The following is a 22,690-nucleotide window of genomic DNA, read 5'->3' on the forward strand; positions in this document are numbered from 1 at the left end:
GGTACTAAAAGAACTCAAACATGAAATTGCTGACCTGCTGTTAGTGATCTGTAACCTGTTAATTGGAGGGCGACCAATGTTATGCCAATACAGTCAAACCTCAGTTTGCGTGAAACCCGGTTTGCGAGTGTTTTGCAAGACGAGCAAAACATTCTCGCAAAACTTGTCTCGCAAACCGTGTGTTGACTTGATTTGCGATCACCCCCCACCCAAGAACCGGAACCGCCCCCCAACACTCGTGCGAACCGGCACCCCCTGCCCAAACAACTTGAAACTTACCCCCCGTCTGACACCGGCACGCAGCCGGTGCCGCTTGAAGAACTTCCTGCCTCTGCCGGGCCTTGAGCATGCATCTGCGCATCTTTTTTTCATGTCCTTTGCTTGACTAATCTGACATCATCAATATGGCCCTAGATGGCAGAAAGCCACTAAAAAAAAATACTAGGAACCCCTGCCTAAACAAAAGCTCCTGTGGCTCAGTGGTTAAAGGCACTTCTTCCATCTTCGACAGGCCATGGGTTCAAATCCCCACAACCCACCTAGTATCTTAAAAGTTTCATTTTGGTCTCATAAGAGAGAATGGATTGTGGACTGTGTCATTTACATTTGCACTATGCCCTTTCCAGAAGGAAATTTATTTTTACCAAGATGTGTTTTGCTTGAGTAATACATCACTAAATATCTTTTTCTATTAGCAGCAAATAGGAGTCCTCTTTAGCCCCAAAAAATAGGTTAGTATGCAATATATATATAAATATTTTTTCATGTGCTTTGTTTAAATAATGGAATATTTTGACCTTAATATCAGCCTGGAGTCCTCTTTAGTCCAAATATAGAAGCTCCATTCATCTATATATGGACACCTCCAGAACTGAAGCCCAAAAGACCTAGTTTTAGAACTGACATGTGGCTTAATGGCTGAGTGTGTGATGCAGTGGTTAGAGCTACAGCCTTAGCACCCTGTTATTGGTTCAAATCCCTCACTGCTCGCTGTAACAGAAGAGAAATTTAAAAAAGGATTAAAAGATAAATAAAAAAAAATAGTGGTGCCAGTATTTTACTGCATACAAATTTAATGAATAACAGCATAAAATTGCCATTCTAATGATGTCATAATACTATAACGTGATAACATTATAGACGTTCTGAAGAAGTCTATATGATGCCTAAAAGGCGATTCTGTAAAGGACGTCTAACTATTTAGAAGCGTCTAGATTTGCTGAGCGCGATTCTTCATAGTATATCTTTGCATTATAGAATTGCGTTCAGCATTTTCAGACATCCTTTACAGAATTTGACCCAGAGTGATTTTCAAAATCTTACTACTCACGTTTAAAGTTAGGCAAAGTAAATTAGTTGGGGAGAGGGGGGGTTGGGTTGGGAGGGAGGGGAATCAGGACTTATTCTTTATCTACCTACTTATGGTATACCAGTTCTCTTGCAAATGTTAGACTACAGGCCTTGTTCATGGCATTTTTCTGAGCTCCTCTTTGTGCTCTTTGCATTGTTTTTGGCGTGTACTTGTTTGATGCTGTTTTTGTTTGGAACTGAATAAAGTTGATTTATAATAAAGAAGTTTTATCCTAATTTGACACACATACATTTTACAGGCTAGATTTGCCATACTTACAGTGCAAGATTTTACAATACATGTTTTCTTTGACACATACTGGTTCTGGTACCAATATACATTTCTTTGTAGGCCATTGGTCACGGGCAAGGGGTTAGGTGAATGGGTATGTTTTTATTGCTTTTCTAAAGTTGAGGAGTCCTTTGAGGGATCTGATCTGCAGGGGCAGTTGATTCCATTGGCTCAGTATAAAGTGGGAGTAGGATCTTCATTTGGTAGTTTGCAGTTGAATGGCACAATCAGGAGGTGTTTTGAGGTGTATTTCATCCTGGGAGCGGAGGGACTGGTTTGGCTTGTAAGGAGGAAGCCATCACATAGCCCAGTGCCATGTCATGCAAGGATTTGAACGTTAGCATCAGGCCCTTGAAGACACAACGTTTGGCTACGGGCAACCAGTGAGCCGACGCTAGGTCCTGGGAGACGGTTACATAAGAACATAAGTAGTGCCTCTGCTTGGTCAGACCGGAGGTCCATCATGCCCAGCAGTCCGCTCAAGCAGCGGCCATCAGGTCCAGGCCCTGTGTAATAGCCCTCTATCTATACCCTTCTATCCCCTTTTCCTTCAGAAAATTGTCCAATCCCTTCTTGAACTCCAATACCATACCTTGTCCTATCACTCCCTCTGGAAGCGCGTTCCAGGTGTCCACCACCCGTTGGGTGAAGAAGAACTTCCTAGTATTGGTTCTGAATCTGTCCCCTTTCAATTTTTCCAAATGCCCTCTCGTTCTTGTAGTTGCGGGCACGAAGGTTTTTTAGAAGCCTGATTGCTGCATTTTGAACACGCTGAAGACATTGTACATTCTTCACCATGAGACTGTTGAATAGCATATTGCAGTAATCCATGTGGGAGAGTATTAAGGCATACAGTAATTGGGCAAAGTCAGACTCTGAAAAGTGGTTATTTTTCGGAGTTGTCGCAGGTAGTAAAATGAGGAAGATACCACCTGAGAGATATGGTTGGAAAGTGACAGGTTGCAGTCAAGGTGTACTCCTAGGCTGCACACTTGGTCTTTTGAAGTTATAGTAATCAACCTCAGTGCAGTGAGGGATGTTCTTTGCTGATCCAAAGGAGTTCTGTCTTGGAGGCTTTTAGTTGTAATTTGTTGATGGACATCCAGTTTTTGATTTCTGTAAGGCAGTTTAGAAGTTTCGTAATCTGGGTGTCTCGGGCTTCTCCTAGCGGTAGGGTACAGTAGGATGTCATCCGCGAAAGAGTAAATCTATGTTTGATATTTGTGGTCTATGTCTAGGACAGGTTTAATGTTAAGCTGCATGAATAGTTGCTATATACACGCGCAATTATTAGTCGCTTGAACTAGGACTCCCTATAAGCCCTCCTAAAGATCCGCCTAGCAACCAAGTATAATTGTTAGATACACATACCTTCCATCTGTTAACCACATGAATAACTGTTAGCCACATTCTTAACTATCAGAGACTGTTAATTGCATGTACAACTGTTAATCACATGTACAACTGTTAACTGCATGAACAACTATTAGTCGCATATATAACTATTAGGCACAAAGTAACTGTTAAGCGCATATATAATTGTTAGATGCATGTACAACAAGTTAGTTGCATATGTTAGTCGAATGTATTAGTAGCATCTGATCAACCACAAGAGTCAACTGCAAGTGACACATTAATCAGTCGCAGGAATATCTATTAGAAACATGCCCAATTATTAGTCGCTACTACCTGGACCTCCTAAGAACTAATCCCACCTGGATCAGCCAGCCAGGTCTCCTTGAGCACCTTCCTCTCCCGGGTCACAAAAAAAAAAAAAAAAAAAATTCTAGGGAAACAAAACCTTCCCCTGCCTCAGGACTTCAGGAATACTCAATCTACCTCCCAATCATGAATCTCCTACTAATCCTACTGATCTACCTAATAAGCGGTAACATCAAAGACGTTCACTCTCTCTACCCTCAATTACAATCCATCCACCATCTTGTTCTATCCGTCCCCTACATCACCAATCTGCAAGAAGACACTACAAATCATATTAATGTAATCTCATATAAAAAAAGACACCACCATACCCTTAAAAAAAGAACAAGGGAAATAAAAACCATAAAAACCACTAACTCAACAGTAAATGCTGCAACCACCTCCATCCCATGTGCATATCTTAATACCAGATCTGTTAGAAACAAGGCATTCCTCATAAATGACTGGATCACCAGCAAACAAATAGCCTGCCTCTTTCTAACTGAAACTTGGTTACTATCTGAAGATGATCCTATTATATCTGATCTTCTACCAAACAATTTCAAAATCCTTACATTAAACCACACAGGAAAAAAAAGGAGGAGGATTAGCCATAATCCTTAAAGAAGGATTCGAGTTCGAACTTCTAGATTCTAAAATGACCGACAACCTAGAAATCCTAGCCTGTAAAATCAATAATACCCAGCTAGAAGAATCCTTATTCAGCATACTATTCTACATCCCGCCTAAAAGCTGGCCCAAAGCCAAAGAAGACCTCTGCGAATTCGTCCTGCACAATTCTATCAGCCCCAACTACAACATCATCACAGGGGACATAAATTTATACCTAGACGAAGAGAACAACACAGACGCAATAGAGCTTAAAAACTTCCTAACTCTACTCAACTACAACATCCCCGTACCCACACAAACTCACGAAAAAGGCCATCATTTAGACCTAGTTGCCATGTCCACAAAGGAAAACCTTGACCCAATCATCTCTCTGACTGAAGGCACCTGGCATCACGACATCTGGTCCGACCACTTCACCTATTATTTTAAGCTGATCTGGTCACACCGAAAATCTAAAACACGTCTGATGATAAAAAAAAGAACATCAAACAAGAGGTTATATTAATCCAGAAGAATACTGGTCAGAATACAAACCGCATACAGTAATAGAGGAAGGAATAGACTTCTGGGACCATTGGAATACAACCAGTACTTCCATCCTAGATAAAATCGCCCCCATACATAAAAGCAAAAGCAACGCAAACAAATACAACAAATGGTTCGACACCGAACTATTAAAAACGAAACAAACAGCTAGGCGACTAGAAAGGATTTGGAATAAAACAGGAGAACTGACAGACCGCAACAAATGGAGAGCCTACATAAAAACCTACAAACAACTGATAAAAGACAAACGCAAAGCATTCTACTCCACCAAAATTAACTTATCATGCAAAGGTTCACAAGGAATCAATACAAAAGAGTTATTCAACATAGTCACAAACCTATTTGACACCACCCGCTACACCACACCTGAGCACAACACGAAGTTACCCACCGCGAAGGACCTAGCTCTATATTTTAATTCCAAAATTAAAAACCTAAAAAATAACTGTATAAGCAATAACGATGTAACAATCATCCCCAGCAACTACCAAATAGCTAACTCACATGACAATGAAATACCTATAGACATGATCTGGAGTTCCTTTCTAGATCCAGAATGGAATACCTACACCAAACTTTACAACAAATACTTTAAATCTCACTGCATCCTAGATACGTGCCCTCCGGAGATTATGAAAGCGGCACCACCAGAATTCAAAATATCACTATTACACTACCTAACCCACAACCTAAAAAATGGGACTTTCCTCACTAACAACGGCCACATAATAATAACCCCATCCCAAAAAATAGAAAAGAATCCTCAGCGCTAATAACAAACTACAGACCAATAGCATCTATCCCATTCATTGTAAAAATCATGGAAGGACTAGTACACACCCAACTAATGGACTACCTTAATCAATTCTCTCTCCTGCATGAAACTCAATCCGGCTTTAGAACTCTATTCAGTACGGAGACAGTAATCGCTGCCATCCTAGACTATCTGCGCCTATTAATTAGTAAGGGCCTCAATGCCCTGATCATGCAATTCGACATGAGCTCTGCATTTGACTTGGTAGACCATGAGAAAATGATGCAATGCTTAGACGCCATAGGTATCAGAGCTGAGGTACTAAACTGGTTTCGTGGCTTCCTCACATCCCGTTCTTACCAGGTACGCTTTAACAACGAACATTCCACCACCTGGAGCAACTCATCCGGAGTGCCACTAGGGTCACCGCTTTCCCCACTGCTTTTCAATATCTACATGTCCTCATTAGGTGTGAAACTAACCCAACTAGGAATAAAACTATTCAGCTACGCAGATGACTTTACGATCATCATCCCATTCGCCAACTCCATCTCGGAAACCATTCCCAAGGCATCCGATGCCATAAATGAGATGGAGAGAAAACCAAAAAAACTCTGTGGAGTGACGATGTTCCTAAATGGACTTTATTTGAAAGTATCAAAGTTCCAAAGGTACACTAAAATCATCCACATAAAATAATTCCATCCACATAAAAGTAAATCATCCACATAAGAGCCTTAAAGGACCTAGTCCGCTAGGGATACAGGACCCAAATGCAAGCAGTGTCTCACTCCCGGTTCACCACACAATTGTTTCCCACGCACATACCTTTATAGGACCCCCTGGGACCCCTGAAGAAGACTTTTTGTCGAAAGCGGACCGTGTTGGGTCCTGTATCCCTAGCGGACTAGGTCCTTTAAGGCTCTTATGTGGATGATTTACTTTTATGTGGATGGAATTATTTTATGTGGATGATTTTAGTGTACCTTTGGAACTTTGATACTTTCAAATAAAGTTCATTTAGGAACATCGTCACTCCACAGAGTTTTTTTGGTTTTCTCTGGATTTTTTTCTTTGTGGATATTTTGGGGTCAATTCCTTTTGTTTATAAATGAGATGGAACAATGGATGACAGATTTCAAGCTCAAGCTCAACCCAGAAAAAACAAAATTCTTGGTTGCCTCCCCTCACCCGCTTGACAATAAAACCCCATTATGCATCAATAAACTCAACTACCCTATTCAGCCCACCATGAAAATACTAGGTGATATTCTAGACCAATGCCTAACAATGAAGGAACAAGTGGATTCCCTATTCAGAAAAGGTTTCCTTACTCTCTGGAAACTCAGAACCATTAAATCATACTTCGATAAGTCAACATTCAGAATCCTAGTGCAATCCCTCATACTGAGTCAGCTTGACTACTGCAACATCGCCTATCTAGCAATCTCACAAAAGAATATGAGACGTCTCCAAATAATGCAAAATGCTGCGGTCAGACTTATCTTTGGGCTGAAGAAATTCGACCATGTGACACCCTACTATCGGCAGCTGCACTGGCTACCAACGGAAGCCCGAGTAAGGTTTAAATTTGCCTGCCTCTGCTTCAAAGTACTATACGGCCTGACCCCCAAGTACATAACGGACCTTTTCGCATTTTCTAATAACAGACTCAAGAGAAACACACACCCAAAACTCATTTCCCCTCCAGTTAGAGGCTGCGAAATGAAAAAACACCACAAACACCTTCTCTCTCACCAAGCAGTCCTATGGGGCAAAGACCTAGACCAATTGCTTTCGCCCACTACATACGGGGAATTCAGGAAATGCCTAAAAACATACCTGTTCCAGAAATACCTAAACAATTGACCCGCTCTCCCTCTCCCTCCCCTCTCCCTATTCCACCTGAACTTACAGCACTGTTATAAATATAATCTGTTATCTTCATCTTATCGTAACTTTACGTTGCTATTTATCCCCAATAGGTCCTGTCGGACATTATCTACTAAAATGTACATATTACATTTTCGCTCAGCAAATTGTATTTCTATACTATTGCCTCCTGAGGTCTCTGATCTCTGTATTTCTTCTGAATATCTACTTATTGTATTTCGCTGAATGTCCAGCACTCTTGATTGTAAATCGGCTAGAAGTCGCAGGATTGTGGCGGTATAGTAGAATAAAGTTATTATTATTATTATTATTATTAATGTAGAGATTGAATAATAGGGGGGATAGCAGAGCCCCCTGCGGAACACCGTATTTGATTGGTTTCAGTTTCGATAGTGTGTCGTTGAGCAGAATGCTTTGGTATCTGTTATTCAGAAAAGAGGAAAATCATTAACATAGTAACATAGTAGATGATGGCAGATAAAGACCCGAATGATCCATGCAGTCTGCCCAACCTGATTCAAATTAAATTTTTAAATTTTTTCTTCTTAGCTCTATCCGGTACTGAGATTGGGTTCCTACTGCCGAAATCTCCATTAAAACCTACTTCAGCCCATCTACACCCTCCCAGCCATTGAAGCCCTCCCCAGCCCATCCTCCACCAAATGGCCATATACAGACACATACCGTGAAAGTCTGCCCAGTGCTGGCCTTAGTTCAATTTTTAATATTATTTTCTGATTCTAGATCCTCTGTGTTCATCCCACGCTTCTTTGAACTCAGTCACAGTTTTACTCTCCACCACCTCTCTCAGGAGCGCATTCCAGGCATCCACCACCCTCTCCGTAAAGTAGAATTTCCTAACATTGCTTTTGAATCTACCACCCCTCAACCTCAAAATATGTCCTCTGGTTTTACCATTTTCCTTTATCTGGAAAAGATTATGTTCTATGTTAATACTCTTCAAGTATTTGAACGTCTGAATCATATCTCCCCTGTCTCTCCTTTCCTCTAGGGTATACATATTCAGGGCTTCCAGTTTCTCCTCATACGTCTTCTGGCGCAAGCCTCCTATCATTTTCGTCGCCCTCCTCTGGACCGCTTCAAGTCTTCTTACATCCTTCGCCAGATACGGTCTCCAAAACTGAAAACAATACTCCAAGTGGAGCCTTACCAATGACCTGTACAGGGGCATCAACACCTTCTTCCTTCTACTGGCTAAGCCTCTCTTTATCCAGCCCAGCATCCTTCTGGTAGCAGCCACTGCCTTGTTTTTTCGCCTTTAGATCTTGGGACACTATCACCTCAAGGTCCCTCTCCCCGTCCGTGCAAATCAGCTTCTCTCCTCCTAGCATATACGGTTCCTTCCGATTATTAATCCCCAAATACATTACTCTGCATTTCTTTGCCTTGAATTTTAGTTGCCAGGCATTAGACCATTCCTCTAACTTTTGCAGATCCTTTTTCATATTTTCCACTCCCTCTTTGGTGTCTACTCTGTTATAAATCTTGGTATCATCTGCAAAAAGGCACACTTTTCCTTCTAACCCTTCAGCAATGTCACTCACAAACATATTGAACAGGAGGAGAAGAAGAGGAGAAGGGGAGCCAAAAGTCACAGCCAGTTTCTAACCCACAGCCAGTTTCTAAGCCAAAAGTCACAGCCAGTTTCTAACCCAGTTCACCACTTTGGGTCCTAACTTCAGCCCTTCAAGTTTGTTCAACAGCCTCCTATGAGGAACTGTATCAAAGGCTTTGCTGAAATCTAAGTAAATTACATCTAGCATATGTCCTCGATCCAGCTCTCTGGTCACCCAATCAAAAAATTCAATCAGGTTCGTTTGGCACGATTTACCTTTTGTAAAGCCATGTTGCCATGGATCCTGTAACCCATTAGATTCAAGGAAGTACACTATCCTTTCTTTCAGCAATACTTCTATTATTTTTCCAACAACTGAAGTTTCCTGCCTCATCCTTGTGACCACTTTTATGAATAGGGACCACATCTGCTCTCCTCCAATCCCCAGGAATCACTCCCGTCTCCAGAGATTTGTTGAACAAGTCTTTAATAGGACTCGCCAGAACCTCTCTGAGCTCCCTTAGTATCCTGGGATGGATCCCGTCTGGTCCCTTCGCTTTGTCCACCTTCAGTTTTTCAAGCTGCTCATAAACACTCTCCTCCGTGAATGGCGCAGAATCTACTCCATTTTCTCTGCCAGACAATCTCGATCCTTCTCCAGGATTTTCTTCTGTGAACACAGAACAGAAGTATTTGTTTAGCACATTTGCTTTTTCCTCACTCTCCACATATCGGTTCCCAGCATCTTTTAGTTTAGCAATTCCATTTTTCATCTTCCTCCTTTCACTAATATATCTTAAAAAAATTTTCTCTCCCTTTTTTACATTTTTAGCCATTTGTTCTTCCGCCCGTGCTTTCGCCAGACGTATCCCTCTCTTGGCTTCTTTCAGTTTCACCCTGTAGTCCTTTCTGCACTCCTCGTCTTGGGTTTGCTTATATTTCACGATTGCCAACTCTTTCGCCTTTATTTTCTCCGCTACTAGTTGGAAAATCTATCGGCTTCCTTTTTCTCTTGTTTTTATTGATTTTCTTCACATAAAGGTCCATAACCATTTTTATTGCTCCTTTCAGCTTAGACCACTGTCTTTCCACTTCTCTTATGTCCTCCCATCCTAACAGCTCTTTCTTCAGGTACTCTCCCATTGCATTAAAGTCCGTACATTTGAAATCTAGGGCTTTAAGTAACGTGCGGCCGCTCTCCACTTTAGCCGTTATATCAAACCAAACCGTTTGATGATCGCTACTTTCCAGGTGAGCACCCACTCGAACATTAGAGATACTTTCTCCATTGTCTCGGATGCCAATTTCAGAGAGCTGCTCAATGAGGAGAGGATGGTTAATAGTGTTAAATGCCGAGCTGATATCCAGCACCAGAACATCATTACCCTTGTCCATGAGTTTCCAGCAGTTGTCGATGATATCGAGAAGGATGGTTTCAGCACTGTGAAATTTCCTGACTCCAGACTGGAAGGCGGACAGGGCGTCCTTGTTTGTCGATGAATGAGTGTAATTGGTTTAACACTGCTTTTTCCAGGATCTTGGAGACGAAGGGTAGGTTGGAGAAAGGTCTAAAGTTGCTGGGCACGTTAGGGTCAAGCGTGGGTTTTTTCAAGATTGGTCTAATGACCGTTGACTTCATTTGCGGGCACTACGCCTGTTGTAGAGAGGTGTTGATGAAAGGAAGAATGTAGTCTACAAAGGAGTCTTTCACCGCCTCTAGGAGGTGTGGTGGACAATGGTCAAGGTAGGAACAGGAAGAGTGAATTGTGTCAAGTATTTTGGTGATGTCATCATGGAAGACAGTTTTGAAGCTAGTTAGGTTCCCAGTGTATCTCAGAATTCAAGTCAAGTGCATTTGTATTGCATTTTAGATCTTATTTGGCATTTTCATCACTTTGGTTTCTTTAGACTGGAATGTGCATAGATCTCATCTTGCCAGAAGTTCTCAAAAATTAAAACTTACATTTCCCTCTCTCAGTGGTAAAAATAGAACCTTCAAGAGATTTAGTCATTCTTTTGCATTTAAATTAACCAAATTCTGGAATTCTTTACCGCTTACATTAAGAAGTTTAGGTTCTTTTGCTTCATTCCGGAAAGCTCCGATAACCTTTTTGTTTGCTAAACATTTTGGAAACTAACTATTCTAGTCTACTTTTCTTGTCAAGTTTATGTATTATGTATTACATTACTGTTAACCGAGTCGAGCTCCTTTTGGTTGATGACCCGGTCTATAAAACTAAGTTTTAGTTTAGTTTAGTTACGAGGGGACCATGTTTGTAGCGTGGCGGAGTCAAGGTGAGACAATATTTTGTCTACTTTGTCAGCAAAGTAGTCAGAGATCATTTCGCTGTTGAGTTCAGTATTAAAGTACTAATTGTCTCCTTGTGATGTATCTTTTTTGTTAGTTTGAAAAGGTTTTTTGATCTATTGGAGGTCTAATAGTTGTTCAGAGTAGTATTTCTTTTTAGCCTCTAGGGTGGCTTTTTTATATTCTTCACGCAGTTCCTACCATTTAGACTCTCACTGTTAAGTCTGGATTTGTACCATCTCCTTTCTGCTTTCCTTAATTCTCTTTTCTTAATTCTTAAGTCATCAGTAAACCAGGAGGAGGAATATTTGTGGGGGTAGTGTTTGGTCTCTTTGACTGGGGCTAGCCCTTCGTATAGTATTATTACCTCAGTGTGCCAGTCCAGGGCAGCTTTGTCAACATATTGAGAATGTGGTTTTGTTTTTCCCACTAGGTTAGAAAGGGTAAGAAAGGCCTGTGGAGAGATTCTCTACGTTGACTGTGTCGTTGTTGTATATCATTACATTACATTAGTGATTTCTATTCCGCCATTACCTTGCGGTTCAAGGCGGATTACATCCAAACTAAAAACAAGAATTACATTTCAACTTTGAAGTAAACGATGAGATAAAATTTTAAGGGATAATTATGGGTATTAGATAATGTTTGATAATTAGAAAAAAATTAGAGTACTAAGGGCTTATAGAGTGTTGGATGTTGGGTTAGGATTGTTGTGCTAGATAGGTTTAACGTGTTTTTTGAAGAGCATGGTTTTAATTTATTTCTTATGTTGAGGTTGCTTCCTGGTTGATGGTTGCTTCGATGTGTAAGTGTGGTTGAATGTGATCAAATGGTGATCAGACCAGGGTACTAGTTGATGGTACAGGCTGTGGTTTGTTTGGTGAGCAAAGTGTCTTTTTGAATAAAGATGAGGCCCATAGAGTTAGTCAGTGAGGGGATCATTTCTTCGAAGTCTAGATCCGACAGTGAAGTGATGAAGTCTGCTGGGGCTCCAGTCTCGTGTAGTAGCTTGTGAAGTTGAAGTTTTCAAGTATGACGATTTGGTTGTAAGTGATGACCAGTTTGCTAATGATTAATAGTAGGTCATCTAAGATGGTCACTGGTGCTCTGTTTATCAAGGCTGGCTCCCCAGGTTCACCCGAAGAGTTGCCCTGAAAATCTGCAGTCTGGCACAGCGGAATCTGTATCCTTTCCCAGAAAGAGGATCCCCAAGAGTAGGGTCTCAGGGCACCAAAGTTTCAGAAAAGCAAACTTAAGGCAGAAAAGAAAAAGAAAACTAAGCAGAGCAGATCAGAACACCTCTGCACAGTTCGCTTGCAGAAAAAAAACTGGAAGGGGACACTGTGCTCCGCCTCTATGTGGGAGATGTTCAAAACTAAGTATTCACAGGAATGGATTGATCACCATATGTATGGACTCCAGTGTGAATGCAACAGAATTACCATTTTAAACCACCTGGAGATCAAGGCCTTGGATGCAAACCTGTCTCTTTTACCATGTTCTGAAATTTGAAACTCATTGGTAATTTCAAGGTAGTAAAGAAGCACTCTCCTGATGTCTAACAAATGCAATATTTTGTCCTTTTCCTTTGACCCCCATAGGCTGAAAGGTGGGCAAACTGACTTCCTGACTGACATGACAAGCAGACTAATTTTAATAGAAAGGAGAGAACTGTGTGTAAGGAAAGCCCTGCTTCCATAATCTTCAGAAATGGCTCCCTGCAAGAGAGAGCTTGTAACTCAAGAGACTTATCTCACTCACGCAATCAGCAGCAAAACACCGTTTTGACCATCAGATATGAGGGAAGCCTCCTGTAAGGGATCATACTGAGTCCTGCTGAAAGCTTATAAAATGGTAGTAAGGTTCCAGTATGGGAATGGTAGACACACTGGAAGGTACAACCTGAAAGCCCCTTGAAAGAATCTTGCCACATCTGGGTGAGAGGCCAGAGCACTCTCTCCCTGAGCTCAAAAGCACGAAAGTCCTGTTATCTGCACTTTGAGCAATCCGATTGACAGGCCCTTCTCAAGTCCCTCTTGCAAAAATTCTAGGACTACCAAGATTGGGGCTTGTAAGGGTTCCGCATCAATCTTAGCACATCACTGTTGGAAAGTCTTCCAGGCCTTGGTATAGACTGCCAAAGTTAAGGGTCTCTTGGCTTTAAGTAGAGTGGAAATGAACATCCTTCCTTACTAGGGTTGCCCATTCAAGAACCATGCCAGAGGACCAAAGAGTTGTGGATTCTCTATGGGGACCGGACACTGTGTCAGGAGATAACATAACATAGCATAAATCTTTATTTATATACAATGAATGCCTTTTTGGTTCAAGGCGGTTTACATAAAAAATGGCTGAGAAGAGTCAGCAAGCTACATTAAAGGAGAAGAAAATTGAGAGACTGAAGGATCGCAGAGAGGGAATTAAGAGGACCTAACCGAGAAGGGAGGTTAATAAATAAGTAAGGGAGTTCATAGAGTAGCAACATGGAGTCGGATCAATGGAGTCAGCAGAGTTTTTCTGGGGATTTAAGGTGTGTCGTTGATTTTGGAGAAGATGTGCATTTTGAGGAGCTTTCTGAAGTACCAAGTTTCCAAGTTTATTATTTCTTTGATATATTAGTTGTTGTTCTTTTTATATATACCGCCTATCGAGATTATCTAAGCGGTTTTACAATCAGGTACTCAAGAATTTTCCGTATCTGTCCTGGTGGGCTCATAAGCTATCTAACGTACCTGAGGCTAAGGAGGGCTGAGTGACTTGCCCAGGGTCACAGAAATAAAAATAGCAATCACATGACAATTAAATAAATGTGGAAGATGGAAGGGGATGGATAGAACATTAGGAGATAAGTCACTTCAAAAGAAGCATTTGGTGTTGAAAAACCTGAATTACCATATTTTTTGCTCCATAAGATACACCTGACCATAAGATGCACCCTAGATTTAGAGGAGGAAAACAAGAAAAAAACATTCTGAACCAAATTCTCCCTGCCAGGCTCTGCACCCAACTTCACACTCCTTGCCAGTCTCTGCACCCTGTCTCCCCTCCATGCCAGGCTCTGTACCCTGTCCCCCCTCCATGCCAGGCTCTATACTCTGTACCCCTTCTGGTGGTCCAGTGGTGGGCAGGGACAGATCAGGCAGGGACAGGGCACAGGGCAGGCAGGCCTGGTGGCAGGCAGGCAGACCTAGTGGCCTAGTAACAGGCAGGCAGGCCTAGTTGCCTAGTGACAGGCAGGGAGGCATAGTGGTAGCCATTCACAGAGCAGTGCAGGCAAGGCAGGCACATGAAAATCTGGCGTCTACCTTTTGTGCCACTCTGATTCTGCTGCAGCTAGTTCAAGAGTCAGCCGGATGGAAGGGCAGGACCACCGGAGGAACTAAAATAAGAAAACGGGGTGGGGGGAGGGGTTTGGGGATTCTCTCCATAAGATACACCCTTATTTTCACTCACTTTTTTGGGGGGTGGGGGGAAGTGTATCTTATGGAGCGAAAAATATGGTAGATATTCCAGCGGGAAGAGAAGGGCTCCAAGATTTTGTAAGCGTCCTTGAATAGAAAAGTTTTGAGTTTTGTCATGAATAATGTAAGGGGAAGATTGTTCCAGTGTGAGGGCGCCATAACGGAGAATTTGGACTTTTTAGTGGTGGTGTAAAAAATTTCTCGAATGCAAGGGACACCTAGTGAATCTTGATAATTTGAGCATAGAGTACGGGTTGCAGCGTAGGGGATTAAATATTTGTCTATAAAGGCTGGTATATGGTGTTATTTGATTTTATAGGTGAGAAGTAGAATTGTGAATGTGATGCAGTGTGGGATTGGAATCCAGTGAGCATCACGTAGAAGGGGAGTGACATGGTCAAATTTTTTTGTGTGGTATATAAGTTTAATGGCTGTGTTTTGTAAGATTTGTAGGATATGGATGTTCTGATCATTTGGTTCCATTTAGGATCAATGGAGGTGGCTTAGTAGGGTAAGAGTCTGTTGATGAATCTCTTGTGGATGTATCCCTTGATTGAGGGGAAGGTGAAGAATGACAGAGGTCGAGTGGATCATCCGGGTCTGGTGAATATGAATTGATCCGCTTGAACCTTTAATCTGAGCCTTTGTCTCTCTGTAGGTGAATTAGGTCCACATACCACGATCTGCAGAGCCAATCAGGCGCCACTAGGACAATCAGCCCTGGATAATATGCAATCCTGCAAATGACTCGACCTAGCAGGGGCCACGTAGAAAACATGTACAAGAGCCCCTTCACCGGTTACGGCTGGACCAACATGTTCAACTCTGTGCTTCCAGGCTTATATATTTGGCTATAAAAGCGATCCACCTTTGTGTTTGCCGCTGAGGCCATGAGGTCTATCAGTGGGCACTCCCACCACAGAATAATGAGCATCTGCCGACTGAGATAGTCAACCTGAACATTATCCACTCTCGCAATGTGTGCAGCTAAGAGAGCCTGCACATGAGTTTCTATCAACTGAAAGAGGAGCAGAGCTCTAAATGTAACAAAGCGCTCCTGGTGCCTCTTTGTCGGTTGATGTAGGCTACCGCTTATTGCATTGTCTGAGAATAGTTTCAAGTTTATTTTAATTTTGATATACATGTCTGAGTACATGTCTGAGCAATATACAATAAAAAAACAAAGGTAGAACATAACAAAAAGGAATACAAATAAAGAGGAGATTGAGAAGGATAAAGTGAGGCAAAATGAAAAATAGAAGAAAGAGGGGAGGAACTACAATGTCATGATAGGAAAGAAAACAAAGGGAAATAACATGAACCACTTTTGTTAAGTTGGGGACCAATGACCCTAAACTGGGTGCTTGTTGCAATGACCCCACATAAATGTAATGGCTGGCATTGGTCGTTAATATCTCCAGGAAAATATACGGAATGGCATGCCCTTTGAGAGGGAAGTGAGACCTGGGGTGTCAGATATGACCAGTTTAAGCAAGAACGCTTCCACGGTCTGTCAGTTCTTCATACATCCCCAATCATCATAATGTAATGCTTTTTATAGAAAAATTTTTTTAAAATGATTTTTTCTTTATCATAGTTATCAGTGCTTCTATCTAAAGTTTTAAAGAACTTATCTTTAAAAGGCTGTGTCTTCAATTCATAATAGGTAATGAAGGAACATATTCCAGCGTTCCATGCAATTCAATACTCCCCTCTGCCAACGCGTTTCGCAGAGCTTTATCAAGGCTAGGGGCACTGCATAATTGAAAGTATCCTAAATGTATTGACAAGCGGCAACTGTAAAAACTGTAAAAACCGCTTGTCATTACATTTATGATACTTTCAATTATGCAGTGCCCCTAGCCTTGATAAAGCTCTGCGAAACGCGTTGGCAGAGGGGAGTATTGAATTGCATGGAACGCTGGACTATGTTCCTTCATTACCTATTATGAATTGAAGACACAGCCTTTTAAAGATAAGTTCTTTAAAACTTTAGATAGAAGCACTGATAACTATGATAAAGAAAAAATCATTAAAAAAAATTTTTTCTATAAAAAGCATTACATTATGATGATTGGGGATGTATGAAGAACTGACAGACCGTGGAAGCGTTCTTGCTTAAACTGGTCATATCTGACACCCCAGGTCTCACTCACCATAAGTGTATTTTGGTTTGTTCACTTTTTGCTTCATACTATACCTTTGAGAGGGAAGCCATCTACAGCCACCACTGCAAGCTGCTCCCTGCATCCAGTGTCCATGGAAGTGGTTGCTGGAGCAAGCGTCTGAAGAGACCAGTGGGATAGGAGAGATTCTTGAAGGGGTCTCTATGTCAGATCTCGCAATATACAACCCACAGATTCAAGAATGATGTGCCTACTGCACTAGAAATTTTTTTGCGGTCTCCAGAATTATAAACAATATTTTAAATGAGCTGTCACCAGAGTATTATACAGGGGCATCATTACCTCCTTTTTCCTATAGGCCATTTCTTTTCCTATGCACTCAAGCATGCTTCTAGCTTTTGCCATCACCTTTTCTACCCGTTTGGTCACCTTAAGATCATCACATACTATCACACCCAAGTCCCGCTCCTCTTTTGTGCACAAAAATTCTTCACTCTCTAAACTGCACCACTCCCTTGGGTTCTTGCACATTTATGACCTTGTGGAAGCATGAAAACAGAATTCAAAATTTATTTTTTTAGACAACCTCAAATATCCTTCATGAGGAGAAAAACAAAGATACTATGTAATTATGCAAGAAATTTCTTAGGAAATAATGCTTAAAGATATCTAAATCTTAACCACTGCGCTAGAAGCTTTCATAATAAAAGTGATGTTTAGGAACAGTAACAACTCATTTCACAATAAGCAGCCCATAATATATTAGTTATTGTATCACAAATCAATTTTATCAAACATCTAACGGAAAAAAAACATGCTTCAATATTACACTTTAGGCATACGAATTATAATGCCTTCCCTCCCCTAACTTCGCACACATCTACCATCCATATGAAAAGATTCAAACATACAAAAAATAAAAATAATCTGTCCTGATTATAACTTGGTTCTTTGGTAAAATTATTCACTTTTTCTAAAAGCTTGATAATTGAAATACCTAACTATGAAATGGGATATCCATACCTTTTTAAGCATTAGATGTAACAAAGTGGTGGGTTAGGAAATATGCTCAAATTAAAGTAACATGAACTAGAATAAATCAGTGTTAGCAACATACCGAAATAACCATCACGGTCACATAAGATTTATAACACAATCTTACAGTACAGCATAATGTGAAATGTAGAAACAATTACATGTTCAATGACATCTGAACATGAATTGTGTGATATTAAAGTCTCCAGGTATAAATTTTAAATCTGTACATATAAATTTATGATAAATTTAAGAGATTCTTCACTTATTAAAATGCAGCTCAGGAATTTTTAGTACACAGTCTCATCACAACATTACCCAGTTCCAATTTTTAGATGTATATATACGTGACATTTACGTTCAGAAACCATTTGTATCTTAATATATTACACTACTTCATAAAAATGTAACATTTTACAGCAAGGGAATCCTCTTCCTTCCAGGCTAACAATGTACAAAGCTATAAAAATGAATTTTATTTTACCTGGAAAAGAATAAAATTAACTCCATTTCTTCAAAACAAACACAGAAGAAAGCTCATACAGTATAATGATACCTAAAATAGTAATTAAACATCTATACTCATTTATTAATAAATGTTTAATATATCAAATTTGAATATTTTTTTTTTTAGTTTCATGACTTGTCTTATCTACTCTCTCTTCTACTTATCAGAAACTTCCTCCTGTCATCCACCACAGGTTGCATTCTGGATGGCTGAAATGTAATTATACCGGGCTATACACTCCTCCCTCAATATTCATGGGGGTTAAGGGCAGAGCCGGCGCGCGAATATTGAAAATTTGCAAATAACTTTTGGGCCAACTCTGACCCACTCCCGCCTTCCCCCCAGCATCCTGGACCTTACCTGGTGGTCTAGCAGTCTTTCGGGGCAGGAGCGATCATCCTACGCTCCTGACCATACAGATCACTCATCTCAAATGGCTGCCGTGAGCTCCCGTAGTCTCTCGGGAACTACGACTACAACGGGACTCAAGGCAGCTATTTTGTATGAGTAATCTGCATGAGGAAGGAGCATAGGAAGATTGCTCCTGCCCTGAAAGACCGCTAGACCATCAGGTAAGGTCCGGGGAGGTCCAAGAGGCAGGAAGGGGTGGTTCCAGTTTTAGGAAATCACGAGTACTCAAAATTGTGAGTCCTAAAACCGCGAATCGGGAGGGAGAAGTGTAATCTGTTCAGAAAAGACAGGGTAGGAAGAAAAGGAGGAGGAGGAGTGCTATATGTTAAAGAACATATTAAAGCCACACAATTGCAGGATCTGCAGGGCAAGGAAGAGGCACTGTGGATCAATTTGGAAAGAGGGATTGGTGAATATATTTACATTGGTGTGATATACAGGCCTCCTTCACAGATGGAAGAAGTAGATAGAGATTTAATAGTAGACATTCAGAATATATCTAAAAAAGGGGAAGACTTACTAATAAGTGATTTTAACATGCCAGATGTTGATTGGGGTATCCCTATTGCAGGGTCTTCTAGAAGTAGGGAGATTCTGAATTCTCTACAAGGAGAACTGTTCCAGCAGTTGGTAATGGAACCCACCCGGGATGGGGGGTCATACTGGACATAGTGCTTACAAATGGTGAAAGTGTTTCTGATGTTACAGTGGGTGATCATCTGACATCCAATGATCAATGTATGGTATGGTTTAATATAAAGATGGGTACAGAGAGGACTCATTCAAAAGCAAAGGTTCTAGACTTTAAAAAACTAACTTTGTTCAGAGGGGGGAACTAACTTTGTTGTATGGGTGGGAACGTCTGGAAGGAGTGGAAATGCGGTGGGCAAAACTGAAAGGAGTGATTGTATGAGGTAAATAAAAGTAAGAGGTAAATAAAAGTAAGAGGAAAAGAAGGCCACTTTGGTTCTCAAAAGTAGTGGCTGAGAAGGAATAAGAGGTTAGTTTTCTTAAACTACAAAAGATCACAGAAAGAGGAAGACAGGCAAAAATATCTGGAAAAGTAAGAGAGGCTTGTCTTGTAGTAAGGAAAGCAAAGATGCAAATGGAATAAAAAAATAGCTGACACGGTAAAACGGGGAGACAAGACATTTTTTTAGATATATTAGTGATAGGAAGAAGTGCAAAAGTGGCATTGTGAAACTCAAAGGTGAAGGGGAAGAATATGTAGAAGCTGCTTAACAGATATGTCTGTTCTGTGCTCACAGCTGAAGCGCTGGAAGCTGGACCGTAGAAGACAAACATGAATAGGGATGGAGGAGTAATAGACCCTGATCGATTTTCAGAGGGTTGTGTTCATGAGGAGGTAGCTAAAATAAAGGTAGACAAAGCAATAGGACCAGAAGGTGTACATCCTAGGGTGCTGAAGGAACTTAGGGAAGTTCTGATAGCTCCGCTGACTGACCTTTTCAACGAGTCTCTAGAGTCAGGAGTAGTACCGGACGACTGGCAAAGGGCAGATGTGGTCCCTCGCCACAAAATAAAGAAGAAGTTGGAAATTACAGGCCGGTAAGTCTGACTTTTGTGGTAAGCAAAGTAATGGAAATGCTTTTAAAACAGAGAATGGCCAAGTTTCTGGAATCCTGTGGATTACAGGACCAGAGGCAACATGGATTTACTAGAAGTAGGTCTTGTCAGACAAATCTGATCAATTTCTTTGACTGGGTGACCAGAGAATTAGATAGAGGATGTGCGCTAGATATGGTGTATTTGAAGTTTAGCAAAGCCTATTACAGTGTCCCACACAGACGTCTAATAAATAAACTGAGTGCCCTCGGAATGGGTCCCAAAGTGACGGGCTGGGTCAAGTACTGGTTGAGTGGAAGGCAATAGAGGTTAGTGATCAATGGAGATCACTCTGAGGAAAGGGATATTACTAGTGGTGTGCCTCAAAGTTCTGTTCTTGGGCCTGTTCTTTTTAACATTTTTATAAACAATATTGCAGAAGGGTTGTCAGGTAAGATTTGCCTCTTTGTGAATGATACCAAAATCTGCAATAGCGTAGACATGCCGGATGGTGTGAATAACATGAAGAAAGACCTGGTAAAGCTTGAAGAATGGTCTGAAATTTGGCAGCTAAAATTTAATGCTAAGAAATGCAAGGACATGCATTTGAGCTGCAAAAACCCGAGGGAACAGTACAATTAGGAAGTGAAGAGCTTATGTGCATGACAGAAGAGCTTGACTTGGGTGTGATTGTATGTGATGATCTTAAGGTGGCCAAACAGGTTGAAAAGGTGACAGCAAAAGCTAGAAGGATGCTAGGTTGCATAAGGAGAGGTATGGCTAGTAGGAAAAAGGAGATATTGATGCCCCTGTATAAGACTTTGGTGAGACCTCATTTAGTATATTGTGTACAATTCTGGAGGCCGCACCTTCAAAAAGACATAAAAATGATGGAGTTGGTCCAGAGGAAGGCTACTAAAATGGTATGTGGTCCTCATCATAAGGCATATGGGGACAGTTTTAAAGATCTCAATCTGTATACTTTGGAGGAAAGGCAGGAGAGGGGAGATATGATAGAGATGTTTAAATACCTAAGTAATGTAAATGCGCATGAGTTGAGTCTCTGTAATTTGAAAGGAAACTTTGCAATGAGAGGGCATAGGATGAAGTTAAGAGGTGATGAGCTCTGGAGTAATCTAAGGAAATACTTTTTTACAAAAAGGGTGGTAGATGCATGGAACCGTCTCCCAGAAGAGGTGGTGGAGACAGAGACTGTGTCTGAATTCAAAAGGGCCTGGGATAGGCATGTGGGATCTCTCGGAGAGAGAAAGAGATAATGGTTACTGCAGATGGGCAGACTAGATGGGCATTTGGCCTTTATCTGTCATCATGTTTCTATGGATTCTAAGATGAGATCAACTTTAAGGAACTTATTCAATAGCAGCAAACTTAGGTACAGAAATGCTGTACCAAGAATCCTGGATATTTTGCTTTTAACCTTTCTTTAAAAATGAATACAACAGATAAGATAAAGCATTTTTTAAAAGACACAGATAATAAAATTGAGATCATAAGACCAGTTTTGTTTAAATTATTTGGGGGTTTTAAAAATTCCTTTACTGTTGTATTCTAACACTACTTAAGCTAATGGAAACACATTGATATGAAATCTAAATAGTTTATAGTTTATTGACATTTGTTATACTGCCTTTGCTAACTTGCAATTCAATGCAATTTACAATACTAATATTACAAAATTAAATCAGAGCAGAAAAGAACTACATAACTTGATAGAAGCATCCATACCACGGTCATTCTCTATAAAAGGAAGAAAACAGGGATGGGGAAATGGAAAACAGCCACATAACAAGGATTTTAACATATTTTATGCTTTAAACTTTGTTTTCTTTAAAATTATGTTAACTAAGTATAAACTAAGTATAAACTTACAGCTTCAGCTTCTGCTCTGGTCTTGAAGGTAATCACTGCATGAAGAGAAGAGTCATCAATCTGGCAATCTTCAATTTCACCAAATTGCTTTATTATGAAAAATAAAAATTATTATTTACTACATATGAACAGTTCTTCATTAAAACACTAATATTCTAAACTGAAGGATATAGATGAAATTCACCAACTTAATCATCTGATAAATGTGGATCAATTATTCTAACATACCCCTTTTTTGCCTTAAACAGATACGAGGCCTACTGAAATTTGGTTTTGGTTATGGCGCTGAAACCAGCCCCAAATCCTTTTTCTGTCCAGTTTTGGTCAAAAGGTTATTTTAATATTTGGCTATGTTTTCAGATTTGGATCTCTGGTGGTCTAGTGGTGTAGTTGGGCAAGAATGATCTCAAAGTTTCTCTTGTACATTCCGGCTCTGCTCTCAAAATGGATGCATTGACTGGGTCACGTTCATGCCTTGACTACACTGATAGGCCACCAGGGATTATAAGGCAGTCTAGAGGTTGGGGGCCACTCTGGGTTCTTTTTTTGTTTTTGGTATTGTACTTCCAAATAATGCAGTTATGATTTCACACAATAATTTATATGGCAAATAAAGTGCTTCAAATAAATGCTTTTCATG

General features: G+C 40.6%; 1 protein-coding gene across 6 annotated transcripts in view; it reads right to left on the bottom strand.

Annotated features, from left to right (window-relative positions):
* RBM26 (RNA binding motif protein 26) overlaps window positions 1–22,690 on the bottom strand; it is a 946,655-nt gene that overhangs the window by 189,239 nt on the left and 734,726 nt on the right. For all 6 annotated transcript variants that reach the window (XM_033948169.1, XM_033948166.1, XM_033948165.1 and 3 more), the window contains one exon: window positions 22,051–22,137. In XM_033948169.1, the coding sequence (XP_033804060.1) occupies window positions 22,051–22,137 (87 nt within the window). The remainder of the gene's footprint in view (window positions 1–22,050; window positions 22,138–22,690) is intronic.

The sequence above is a fragment of the Geotrypetes seraphini genome, chromosome 6 (genome assembly GCF_902459505.1).
Source record: "Geotrypetes seraphini chromosome 6, aGeoSer1.1, whole genome shotgun sequence".
Classification (NCBI taxonomy): Eukaryota; Metazoa; Chordata; class Amphibia; order Gymnophiona; family Dermophiidae; genus Geotrypetes; species Geotrypetes seraphini.